General features: G+C 38.1%; 1 protein-coding gene across 1 annotated transcript; it reads left to right on the top strand.

Moving 5' to 3' along the window:
• The first annotated feature begins 701 nt into the window (after positions 1 to 701).
• fam117ba (family with sequence similarity 117 member Ba) lies at positions 702 to 12,426 on the top strand. Its single transcript, XM_084425478.1, has 8 exons — positions 702 to 1,112; positions 2,130 to 2,282; positions 3,945 to 4,028; positions 4,143 to 4,253; positions 7,579 to 7,722; positions 8,836 to 9,061; positions 9,144 to 9,264; positions 10,530 to 12,426. The coding sequence occupies exons 2-8, from the start codon at positions 2,262 to 2,264 to the stop codon at positions 10,816 to 10,818; spliced, it is 996 nt and encodes a 331-aa protein (XP_084281604.1). The 5' UTR covers positions 702 to 1,112; positions 2,130 to 2,261; the 3' UTR covers positions 10,819 to 12,426.
• The last annotated feature ends 1,547 nt before the right edge of the window (positions 12,427 to 13,973 follow it).

Here is a 13,973-nt window from a genome sequence, read left to right on the forward strand (position 1 = left end):
TAAGAGAATAGAGGTGAAGCGCCCTCATGCGGCAGACTGCTAGAATGACACCATAGGAAGACTGATGACAAACATCAAGGCTGATAATAAATACACACTGCCATTAAAGCAGAACTGTAATTTAAGTCATTTAAAAAATGTCCAGTTTAAAATTACCCAGACAACCAATTTACAATCAATAATAAAAAATATATATAATTTATATAAGCCCATCGTATAAATTAGGCTATATATCGTCAATATTATAATTTAAAAATAATTTTGTAAAATATCTATTATAGGCAAGAAGCACATGTATATATATATATATTGTATTTACTGTTCTCTTTTAGGCCTATAGAATTCAAAATGTTTAGATATTTATATAGATATAAACATTTACATTTATTTTGCTCATCTGTGCATGATTTCACATTTTTACAAAGAATAATTTCCTGACCTAACGTGTGGGCAATGGTGTTGATGTGTAACACTGATGATGGGTATCAATAAAAATTTTTTTTTTTAATTATAAACAATAATAAATAAATACATACATGTGATGTATACATTATACAGGCTACATGGTGTATTGTATCTGTTACTTTTGATATTTGCATAGCGTTATAGCGCCCATCTCTGGTCGTGGACCAGCACATCAGCAGGATGGAGGAAAAACAGCACCACGCGCCTCAGCAACAGTAACGTCGTCTGGTGTGCGCGCGCACGGGACGGAACCACTGAGGCTGAGGGAGCGCGCACCTCAACGCCAGCTGTCCTCTGAGGGAGACCCTTGCCGCCCCTCCCCAAAAGACATGTCTGCAACCGCAAAAAAATTGTCTTTTATTTTTCAGCTGTTTAGGACCCACTCATACATTCACTCACTTCGACAATACTGCACAGCTCTAGCCCATCGACCACCAGCAGCACAGCAACGCCCATAGCAACGCCTCCTCTGCACATCCTCCTTCTGTTTCTCTGACCCAGCAACACCGGCCGCCCTCCACCACCAACAACCAACCTGTTTTTCAACGACCTTACAAACGTTGGATCCATACCACACAGCTGCGTTTTCTTTTTAACGCAAAGGACCATGAACGCGCTGTGTGCAGTCATTCTTTCATCAGTCAAAGGTGCGTACCCGTATGAAACACCATGCGCTTATTTATCAATGCAGTCCATAGGCTATTGTTGTTCTATCGTGGATATTGTTTTTGCATGCATATTGAGTGAATGCCTGCAATGGTTGTAGATTATGAATAATGTGAGCAGTGTAATCTATATGGCATTATCATGCGGTTCGTCGTCTTGTTTTCGTTATTCCTGCGCGCGGGGTGCGGTGCTGCAGATTTCACACTGATGATGCGACTGGTCTTCTGTTGCAATCATTCCATCCATCTGCAAATCTGCAATTATAAAATGCATATTTAGAATTTTGCGCTTTTAAAAATGTGACCTCTGCTTACAATTATCTGTTTCATTGATGCAGCATATTTTACGCTATTTTATACAATGAGTGCTATTGTTATTTATTTTGTTTTTTTAGTCACGAATCACCATTTATTTAATGATTTTATTTCATCAATGCATTTAATCTGGCAGAGTGCATTGCATTAACATCACACCTTATCTAGATTGGTTGCCATGGCAAACACCATGGCTGAAAATAGGCTTCAAGGGGGACACTATGTGGGTAAACAACATTACATTTCAAACAACAACCATTACAATCAATCAGCCTTCAGCTAACTGTAGGTTGTGTTTTAAATTCTTACATTAATGCATTAAAATCCATCTTCATGTGGATTGAATTTCATAGTGACCTCAGTAATTCTGTGTTTTTGTTTGTTTTTACATGCAATGAACAGACATAAAAAAAAGATGGTGTAGTAACGAATAAAAAGAGTGGGGAGAATGTAGAAAATAAATGGGGGACAGAGGCCACACATGGATTAAGAGATTATGGATAGAGGCCGAGAGATAATGATTATTTTACAGCAAGAGAAGAGGGGACATGCTGGGTCAGCAGTTTTGCTGTGGATGAATCAAAACTAAAAGATTAAAAAAATGCAATACAACCTTTAAAACTATTGAGCGTCTATGCAGCTCTATCTATAAAATATCCTACTTTTCCTTTCTTTTTACATTAGTCACTCATCATTGCGAAAGCCCTTCCTCGAGCTGAAACATTGAGGGATTCTTTTCCCTTGAGCTCACCTGTAAGTTCTGGCCTATCAAGGAACTGGCAGCGGCACGGGAGCTCCGCCCACCACACCCTCTAAATGAGGGACAAGGCCACTCAGGTGAGACATTTACGATGTTTATATGCTATCCTTACATAACATGCATACTTTAAATGGACAGGAATTATACCATAGAGAAAATTCTATTTATATTATAACCAAGTATATAAAAACACTCACACAGTGTGTGATAAATAAGGGATAATTTTGTTTATAACCAATTTCCAGTTTTAAAGTTACCTGGGAAGCCAATTTACAATCAACAAATAAAATGAATCATTTATAGATAGTGTAATTTAAATATACTATATAGAAATAAAATTGTGTAGAATTCACAATATAGATTAATATAGCTAATTTAGTTTTTCTAGTTATTTTTTTAATTCTGTCTTCATTTACTCACCCTAAAGTTGTTTCAATTTGTTTTCTTTCTTCTGCTGAACACAAAGAAAGATATTTTGAAGAATGTCGGTAACCAGACAGTTGATGGATCCCATTGACTTCCATAGTATTTTTTTTTCCTACTATGAAAGTCAATGGGGTCGATCAACTGTTTGGTTAACAACATTCTTCCAAATATCTTCTTTTGTGTTCAGGTTTGAAACTACTTGAGGGTGAGTAAATAATGACAGAATTTTCATTTTAAGTGAACTATTCCTTTAAGGCATATAATATACCAGTTAAAATACCAGTTAAAAATTATATTATGTATATGTACATATAGTATAATTGGTATAGTTTTCTGCTTGCTCATGTTTTATAGGGTGAAAAAAGGACTAATAGCTTGTTCTAGATTTTTTCTTAGTATTCATACATTAAAGAGTTAGTTCACCTAGGCCCTGTTTCAGTCAGATCACAAGTGGACAACGCTAAATACAGGTGTAAACGGGTGTCTAAAACGTTTTAAGCTTCTCCACTATCAATCACTTCCAGAGGTAGTTGAAAACGCAATCGACCTGATTGCTTTCGTAGTGTAAATGCTCATGTGGTCGAATGCGTTCGAACAGCCACAAAAGACCACCTACTCTCCTCTTACTGACCTAATAAGTTAACATTATTGGAAGCACGCTTGCCAGACGGGACTGAAACTTTGTCGGCTGAAGACCCAAGTTTGGTTTGAAGAAAAAAAACCTACCAAGCACAATGTTCTCTCATCATTCCTGATTTCTAACACTCACTCACAGCGATCGTGGTCTTGCGGCTGTCAGAGCTGTTGCTCTCCATATGTTTTTCCGTCGTCTCCGGTTGCGTTCATACATAAATTGCGCAAGCTTATTTTGTCCATTAGATCGAAAGATCTGAAAAAAAACATACATTTACCATAGACCCTCCCTTTGAAGAAATCAAGACAGAAGTGGTTGAAAGTGTACAAAAGAGATGGATTAAAACACCAGGTGTAAATGGATATACAGTATGTTTCCCTTGTCTAGTGATCTGTTCGACCAAAACGCATCTTAATACCAGGTGTAAACAAGGCCCTACAAAAACAAAATTAAAAATTCACAATGATAGTTTATAATGGCTTTATGGCTGTTAAGCTTTTTTTTTTAAAGGAAGCCCTTGAATCAAAGGTTCTTGAAGTCATACAATAGCTTTCTGTGAGGAACAGACTGAATAATCTTTCCCTCCAGTAAGCCGTTTCATGAATGAACCAGTCGATTCTTGAATTGTTCAGTCCAGTCTCTGTTCTTCACTCATTCGCTCTCGTTTTTTCCTTGTCAGACCCCTAGGGCCTGGGTAGATGAGCGGAGGAGAGGCTCTCATAAGCGATCGGCTTCTTGCGGCAGCACTGACCAGCTGAAAGAGGTGAGACATCTAGAGCCATTATAACATGTGCTGATCTAGTGTGCCTCAACCTTCTCTTTTATTCGTTTTTTCCTGTACTATGCTATTCATCATCCCCATTTTGACTTCTTTTAGATCGCAAAATTGCGACAACAGCTCCAGCGTAGCAAACGCAGCAGCCGCCATCGCCGGGACAAAGACCGCAAGTCCCCCTTTAATGGCAACCATGCTATCATCCAGTCACAGGTGGGCATCATCGGCTCCCAGCAGCCACCATTTGTGCTTGTGTGCGAATAACAGGGTGCTCTTGGATGTCAGTAAGAGTACCACCATAACCTGAGCTAGAACACGCTGCAGAATTGAAGTAGGCCAAACATCTGGAGAATTTAATTGCGCCCCACTTTCCTGCATATTTGTCCCATTTTTGAGGCTTCTCTGGCCCCTTGGAGACTGGGGGACAGGATTCTCCCAAAGGACCGTGGCTTGTTTTAGTGTAGATTACAAAGTCTCCTCTCACAGCCGTCATCAGGACAGCCTTTGGACCTATAAGTCAACACATTGTGTTTCTATGTGTGTGCATTTTTATAACACTTTTGTTTAATTAATTATACTTGACACCTCAGCAGAATACAGCAACCTAGCATATAAATGAGCCCCCTGAGTAGAGGGCACTGGGTTTATTTGTTCACTTGAATGAATATTCCAGGTTTAGTACAGGGTAAGCTCAGTCAACAGCATTTGTGGCTAGAAAATGTTGATTACCACAAGTATAATTTTCGAGGTTAGGGTTAGGGCACTGTGAGGCACTTAAAATGTATGTGAATGCAGCCATTTTTGGAATATATAAAAGGTGCGGTCACATTAACCGTTGCTCGGACAAATTTTGCGGACGAAATCCAGTTTGAATAGGGATCTGGAAATGGAAATCTTAAGAAACATTTCTCCACACAGATTTCTCATCAGGTTGAAGTAATGCAAATTTACAGCGATGACAACAGAACGCTGCTTTGTCTGAAAATGACTCACAGTGGACAGTTGTCCTTTTTGCCGGTGAAAATTTCACTAATGTGACCTTCAATTAATTGTTCTGTTGTAATTGTAAAATTGTAAATTGTAAAAGTCATTTTGGAGGTGGACGTTTTTAGGCATTGCTGTATGTAGTTATGGCAATGATGTTGTAAAATTTAAAGGAACAGTATGTAAGAAATGTATTTCAATTAATCATAAAATGGCCCTGATATGTCACTAGACTAGAGATGCACCGATTGATCGCCTGGTGACCGGAATTGGCCGATTTTCACGTGATCGGCCGTGACCGGCGACCGGCCGGTCAGTCTGACAAATGCCGATTTTATGCCGGTCAAATGCACTCGGGCGCCGCATGATTAACATCGCGCAACATCAGCATCACACGTGCACACGGAACACACACGTATGAAACCTCGTGAATTACGTCCGTTCAGACTGCAGGCGCGTATTTTTTTTCGGCGTGCATGTTAGTCAATGAGTGCATTCACAACGGGAGCAGGAGCAGCGCGTGAGCGTCAAGCAGGAGCGTCGCGAGCAGTGAAGCGCGTGTTTCGGCGCCGAGTCTATTTGCTGCACTGCTCACTCTCAATTAAAGGGAAAGCACACTTTTGATGGACAAAATAGCCTAAATAGGGTTTCACAAAAAAGTGCCCAAAATGCACAGAATTTGCGTGTAGGCCATGTCAGAAAAGAAGACTAATATTTACAGAAAATGTTCAGTTTGTACAAGTGATTGCAATAGGCCTGTGTGTGTGTGTGTGTGTGTGTGTGCTTTGAGAAATATCTTTACACTGCAAGGCTATATATTTTTTATTTTTTATTTATATATTATTTTATTGCCATTCCCTGTTTTCATACAGACGTTTAGTTTGCTAAATACATATATAAAAAAATGATTGGATATTGAATGTGAAAAGGAAATGGTTGTTCCATAACACTGCACTTCAGATGTGTGTGAATTACCCACACCTGGAGTAATTTATATAGTTCTATTTTATAGCGTTTATCTGTTCAAAAAAAGATGTACTATGCAAATTGTAAAATGTTCTATTACAGAAAAGATATAAAATAAATATTTGTGTGTGCTGTAAAGTGGTTAGAAAAAATGAAATCGGAATCGGCTAAAATCTGTATCGGCAGGTCAAACTTAATGAAAAATCGGAAATTGGAATCGGCCCAGAAAATTGTAATCGGTGCATCTCTACACTAGACATTAAGAAATCATGTTCATTTCAAATACTTATATCACTGACAACAGTAGTCCGGCCAGGATATTGTCATTTAAAAGTGAAGTTGCAGCCCTCAACTGATGTTGATGTTGTCATGTTGTGTTTTGGCCTGATGCTCCACCCTCCACCTATCTACTAATCATGAGGTCAGTAGTGTTTCGGCATCCGGGTTGCCAGCTCTGCTCTAGTTACCACAGCTGCAGCACGTGTCGGATAAAAAATGTCTAACGTTACGAAACCTAAAAGACCTCGTTATGAATCCGAAATACGCAAAACATCTCTCATGAAGAATAAACATAATTAGCAGAAAAAAAACTTTCTGTGTAGGACTCGTCACTTGCCAGTGGAAGCTCCTTGTAGCAGCCTACGTTCCTGCAGCCTAACTGGCAACCTCGAGTCAAGGGGGGAGGGGGAGGGGATACACCGCTCTATAAGTAATTTGAAAGTGATTGCAGTACCAGTTTTGGCCACAATCTTACATACGGTTCCTTTCATACAACAACTTATAAAGAAAAGGTTAGAGAGCAATATTTCACACTAAAAATAAGGTTAGCATGCATATTGTTTATGCCTTGAGACCAAACTATTGAAACAGTGAGTATATTAATGTTTACAGATTGCCTGCCTTCAGTTCCATTGTAGATTTTGGCTTTCTTTTTAAAGAGTGCAAATAGATTTTTGTGGTAATTAATGCGATTAATTCCTGATGCCACAAATTCCATTGATTGAACTTGTACTGAACCTGGAATATTCCTCACATCTTTAGTGTTTTAAGGACAGGAGAGATTGTGTCAATACATCTCAAAAACCAAGAGGACTTGTACTTGTTTCTGAGAAATGGGAAAGGAAAGGAAAGGAAAGGAAAGGAAAGGAAAGGAAAGGAAAGGAAAGGAAAGGAAAGGAAAGGAAAGGAAAGGAAAGGAAAGGAAAAGTTTGGCTATCCAAAACCATAAACAGAGAAGATCATGAGAGCATGAAGAAAAGATTGGGAAAGAGCGCTTACATCACACCATACTCAAAAGAAGTGCCCTCAAGCTGAGCAGTAATGGGCTCTCAATGGTAATGTTCTCTGTAGTCAGTGGTTTGTGTATAATGATGGAGCTTAGTCTGGCAGAATGTTTGATTTTTGGCAGTGGAGAGACTGCAGAGATTGTGTATGTGTGGGCTCACTGTGTGTGGGAGTCGTTCTAACAGGATTACACAGAAGGCTGGTTTCCCCTACAGGGGAATGTTTGTGTACTTGAGACATACTTAGACCCATACACGCATTTCTAAAGAAGTGTTGGACCTTTTTTCCTCTTTTTTTTCCTCAGTCTCAGATGCCTAAAACCATCCTGATTCCCATCCCCATCTCTAAGTCCACACCTCCAAGATTTCGGAACAGCATAGAGGGCCTCAACCAGGAGATTGAACGCATCATCATACGGGACACTGTGGAACGAGATGAGATCATAATAGTGAGTGCATCTCAATAATACCGCCTGTATTATGTTGTGCAAGATTGGTTTTGACTTATTTTTTGTGGTAGAGCTGCATGTTGCGATATAACTATAAGTGTGATTGTCAAATAGTGCAAACTGTGATTTAATGAAATAAATATGTATGCACTTCCGGTTTCAGAGTAAAGCGCAGCATTTAAACACGTGTAGTTCAGGATACGGCGTTTAAGTATCTCTGAATAGCTTGGCTAATTTACTGTGAATCAAGCTGTTCTGAGACACTGATCATAAGTGATATACATAAAATAAAAGCTTGATGGCTTGTCATTTGAAAAATGAAGAAATTAATATGTAAATATTGGTGTTATAATTTTACAGTAAAGTAAAGTTATTTGTATTACTAATTTTTTATTTTACAGAACAATGGTTATTACAATATATTTCTTATTTAATAATTATCATAATAATTATTTTACAGTCATATATTGAATAGGTAAAAAACTGAGAATGTGCTCTATGGAAATTCAAGTGAAAATATGTTTTTTATATATATATATATAATTTTTTTAGAAAATATTTAGTGTTTGATTTACCTTTGAAACAATTTTCTCTCAGAAATGCTAGTAAATTTCACAAACAGTTACAAAGAAACGACAAGTAACAGATTGAATTAAAAGTGAAATTTTGATGTAGACTGAAATTTGTCAAATGTACTCCAAAAATCTTTATTTAAAAATATTTTTAATTACAGTGAAGTTTTTTCTGAAAAATTTTGCAATTAAAAAAAGTCTTCAGAGTAAAGTAATTATTTTTAATTCTATGCAGACGAACCTCAACAAAATGACCCCACTCACTAGAATGGTTCATTCTTTCCAAATATACAGTAGCTATATAAGTCAACTGTTGAAAATTCCGGGTTTTTTTTATTTTTATATCGCAATACATAGCAGACAATAAAAGATTACTATGTCTATTCTTTCCAATATCGTTCAGCCCTATTTTGTGCTATAGGGGCTGTAACATGGCTTATCAGGGCACAATCGATACTAATGATATGTTTGGTGGAATCCAATTAGTAGAAATTGCTTTTACCCTGCACATCCTACTTACTTAAGCAAATGTGTGTTTTAGCCACAGGATGTTCCTGATGGGCACCGCGCGCCTCCTCCCCTCCCCCAGCGCAGCAGCAGCACACGCAGCATTGACACACAGACGCCCTCGAACGGTGGGCTTGGCAGTAACCGTAGCAACAGCAGCAGCCGAGCTGACTCAGTCTCACCCTCGTACCTCAGCATCCTCAACGACACGGTCGGAAACAGCCCACTCGATGACACGCTCAATGAGAGCAAAGAAAGAGGTGAGAAGCACATGCATCATCATCACACAATAAGCTAAAATCTAACTATTCGATTTCTAAACATTCCTTTTTCCTGTCTTAGACCTGGGCCCTTGGTCTCCTCTGCCCAAATATGCTTCATCTCCAAAGCCCAACAATAGCTATATGTTCAAACGTGAGCCTCCGGAGGGCTGCGAGAAAATTAAAGCTTTTGAAGAAAACCAGTGAGTTACTGTTCTGTAGACATTTTGTCTGTCTGTTTGTGTAAGATATTGGTGCTTTATTTTCAGAAAAATACTATGAGCTGTTTTATTTTTATTTTATTTTAAATGTCTGCAATAACTAGTAATACATTATATTTTATAAAATTAGGTAACAGGGTTGCAGATTTAGCCTAAATTAATTCAATTTAAGTCAATTATTAGAGACTATCTAGTTTGCAGTCATTGATCCCATAAATTAAAGACAAATATTTGTTTAATCGTGATCTTCAACATTATGGAAGCCCTGTGAAATTTTTTTATGTCATAATTATGGTTTACCAAAGCATTACTTGTGTAAAGCGGACATGAAACAATTTAATGGAAGTAGTTCTATTTATTATTAGAAAGCCGCAAACTATTGCTTCCTGTGTTTTACAATTTTATGGAACAATTCATTTTTTACCTCATTGCATGATTTTAAAGGTGCAGTAAGCGATTTCTGAGAAACATTGTTTATGTTTGAAATCAACCCAAACAAACACACCCCTCCCTTCATTACTCCGCCCCAAAATGCACAAACACACAATGCAAGAGTGGATGTCTCTATATCATAGCAGAAGCGAAGCAAAAAAAAAAAAAGCTTTGCGGAAAATAATGCGAAAATGACGAACGAACATTCAAAAAATGAACATTTAGTACACAAGAGTATATACAAGAGTTGGTTAGTAGTCGCCAGCATCACACCAGCTCCAGACAAACAATGACACTCAAAACGGTCCTGTTACTATAGCTAACATTACAACAACAGCATACCTAGGTTATACCTACCATACCTTATCATAACCCTTCTTTTTCCAGTGATTTTCCTTGGACCTTTTCTCTTTTGTAATGTCTCTCAGCCATCTCTCCTTCTACAGTCTTTATTCAAATCTCCCTCTTGCTCACTCTCTCTCCTCCCCGCTCATAAGTGGACACACCCCCAACTGCTGATTGGCTACAAGTGTGTTGTAGTGCTCGGTCCGATCCACTTTCAACAGCGTTTCTCAGAAATCACTGACTGCACCTTTAATTGTTGGATAAAATCAAGAAGTTCCAGGCCATTGAGGTCGGCCCTATGACTTTAAAAAAAGTAATGGTACACCAATTTGTATTCCATTCCTGGTAAAGTGTCAAGACTTGGTTGTTTTGTAGTAATGTTTTCATGGTGAGGGGTTTAACTTCTTATCAGTATGAAAGATACATTTCCACAAAACAGCCATGACCTACTTTTGCATCTTCTGTTCCAGGCCAAGGCCTCTCCAAGATATTCCTCCATATCTCTGCCCAGACAGAAACAAGGTGAACTTCATTCCCAAAAGCGGATCTGCTTTCTGTCTGGTGAGCATCTTAAAGCCTTTGCTACCCACCCAGGAGCTGAACTTCCGTAGCGGGGTGGGATACCGTAGTATCTCGCCCTCCTTGGTGCCTCTGGGTGGGGTTGGGGTTAGGAGCCTGTCCCCCTCCATGGGTTCCGTCCTGTCCCGTGGACGTCAGTCACCATGTCTCCCACGACACCTTGAGGAGCCAGAGGGTTAAAACGGAAACGAAGGAACCTCAGCTGATGAACAGAGATGTCATTTTTCCACACTCCTGTATTGTCTGATAGAGTCAGAGCTTTGTTAAGATTTTATTTAAGAACATGTTCTGAACAACTTCGAGAGATATCAGTTTGAAACTTGAACAAGAGGGTTTTTTTTGTTATATAAGGGTAATGGTATTATATGTCAAATGGAGGATCAAAAGAAGGTTTTCAATATGGTGTACATAGATGAAGCATTTTTAGCATTGCACTTCTTTTTACTTTCTCAACGATTTATTGCATTTTACCATGAAGCCTTTGAATTTTCTTATGTATAGCTGCATCCTTTAGCCTACACAAGAGTCTGGAATCATTTTTAATGTTTTTGAAAGGTCTCATGTTGCATTTATTTGATCAAAAATACAGTAAAAACAGAAATATTATTACAATTTAAAAGAACTATTTTCTATTTGAATACATTTTAAAACGTAATTTATTACTGTGATGCCAATGCTGAATTTTCAGCATCATTATTCCAGGTTTCAGTGTCACATGATGATTTGGTGCTCAAGAAACTGCTTAATAGTTTTGTGGAAATTGTAACACACTACCATTCAAAAGTTTGGGATAAGTTTAAAAAAAAGAAAGTCTTTGCCATCACAGGAATAAATAAAGGCTAAAATAATATAGAATACTGTTCAATTGTAATATTGCCATTTTTGCTGTTTTTATCAAATAAATGCATAAGAGACGTCTTTCAAAAACACTCAAAAATACGAATTACTCCTAACGTTTGACCTGTAGTGTAAATGTAGTAAGTGATTTGATTTACTGAGGAAATGTAGGTTTTAGGTCACAGTTTTGCTTGCTTATAGTTTACATGCAGTTTGAATAGTGCTGGAAAAACAACCAGAAATGTTGTAGCAGATTTGAGGAGGACTAAAAAAATGTGCCTGACTCCCACCACCTGTCCATAGGACCCCGTTTGCTTACAGTCCTTTTTCTATCATCGTCTGACCCTACATTCGTCTCGGCCCCTTAAATGTATAGAGCCCTTCCCCATATACGTAAACCTGTATGTGCTTAATGTGATTAGCTGGTGAGAGGAAGTTTTGTTGGTACATGAACAGCCTGAACGCGCATTAGGCGGAGGAGACATCGATCAAATGTACAGGACAGTATTATGATTATGAGTTCAGTTGTTAAATTTAAACATTAGTTCAACTGAAAGGTGCCATTACTGTAATTTCAATACAGTCAAGGACAATGGATTGCACTGGATATGAAAGACTTGTCATGAAACAGCAAGAGAAAAGAGATGCAAACAATTTCAAAGAAAGGCATGGCTTTAGCTAATAGTGATCTGAAAATGTACTGATTTGAACTGTAGCAACTTTATACTGTGAAATATTCCATTATTCATACAGTAAAGCTTCCTTTCTTCCAAAAAAATGTTGATGAAAGACTACAGGCAATCCTGAACAAAATGTAATGTATGTATGTAATTGCCTTAATACTGAATTGAAATAGGGAAGTGTGTAAATTAGACAGGTGTCTGTTGTTCCATTTGTTTTAGTTATTACCAGATTCTTTTCTTCTGTGAATAAACTTCAAGATCGTTGTAACTCTGGTTTGTTAAAGGTACACTAACGTTTGGCCCTCTATTGGTTATTGGCATTTTGCAACAACACTGTTTTGTTTAGTGCAAATGAATTTGGCTATCCTACTGCTCATAAAACATTCACTACTAGGCTTAAAGGGTTAGTTCACCCAAAAATGAAAATTCTGTCAGTAATTACTCACCCTCATGTTGTTCCAACCCCATAAGACCTTCGTTCATCTTCGGAACACAAATTAAGATATTTTTGATTAAATCTGAGAGCTGGCTCACTCCTCCATAGGCTTCTAAGACACTATAACTTGCTGGCCCAGAAAATGCATTGAAGACATCGTTAATATAGTCCAAGTGACTACAGTGGCTCAATCTTAAGTTTATAAAGCGACGAGAATACTTTTTGTGCGCAAAAAACCCCAAAAATAACGACTTTATTCCACTATTCATTTCCTTCTCTCTGGGCCTCGAGTTAGTTCATGTAGTGTTTTAGCGCAGCGCGTCTGTGTTGTACGTCACACGTAGGCTCACTATTGGCCGACGCTGGTCGTGTGTGATGCATGTGACGTGCAACACAGACGCGCTACGCTTAAACACTACGTGAAAAAACTCGAGGCCCAGAGATCATTTTTGTTTGTTTTTGCGCACAAAAAGTATTCTCGTCGCTTTATAAACTTAAGATTGAGCCACTGTAGTCACATGGACTATATTAATGATGTCTTTAATGCATTTTCTGGGCCAGCAAGTTATAGTGTCTTAGAAGCCTATGGAAGAGTGAGCCAGCTCTCAGATTTAAACAAAAATATCTTAATTTGTGTTCCGAAGATGAACGAAGGTCTTACGGGGTTGGAACAACATGAGGGTGAGTAATTACTGACAGAATTTTCATTTTTGGGTGAACTAACGTTAACCCTTTAATAACCAGTTTATTTGGACAGGATCTCTAGCTGACTAGCTGAAGACTGTGGCTATACCCATTAATAGACATGGTACTTCCTTAAAAAACAAACAAACAAAAAACACAGCACAGCTACAACCACAATGAAATGACATTTCACAATAGATAATGCTTTACAATTAACTCTGTTATAGAGCTACATTTGCAAATTATCTGTTTAATAAAATACCTTACTCACCTGTTTAATAATAAAAATGTTTACAACATTTCAAACCCCTCAGTTCTCGCCATCTCCGACTCCGAAGCCAATGTTGAGTCTTGTTTTCGGTATAGGCTCTGTTCTCTTTTAGCCAGGAGACTCATATCTGTTCGGCATTAAATAAAAATAAAAATGTATTCAAATCCCCGAAGGTACAAGATTTAGCGTGCTCCATTTCAGCCTTACTTGCTCGTTGTGACAAGAACCAAGCAACTAACGTTAGCCAGAGCAAAGTAGCCAGAGCAACTTTTCGCTAGTTATAGATATGACGAGACCTGCACTGGCAAGCGACATTGGAATGCGACCCATCCCGATAGGTTTATAATATAAACACTTATAATAGGCTTACCATAGTAAATCAGGGTGAGTCAAAAAACATGTTTTGAAAGGAGCATCACTGATG

The sequence above is a fragment of the Rutilus rutilus genome (assembly GCF_951802725.1).
Source record: "Rutilus rutilus genome assembly, chromosome: 12".
Lineage (NCBI taxonomy): Eukaryota > Metazoa > Chordata > Actinopteri > Cypriniformes > Leuciscidae > Rutilus > Rutilus rutilus.

Coding starts and splice junctions, on each gene's coding strand:
- fam117ba (XM_084425478.1), top strand. CDS start 2,262: ATGAGGGACAAGGCCACTCAG. Junction 9,062..9,143: donor CAATGAGAGCAAAGAAAGAG/GTGAGAAGCACA, acceptor TTCCTGTCTTAG/ACCTGGGCCCTTGGTCTCCT. Junction 9,265..10,529: donor AAAGCTTTTGAAGAAAACCA/GTGAGTTACTGT, acceptor CTTCTGTTCCAG/GCCAAGGCCTCTCCAAGATA.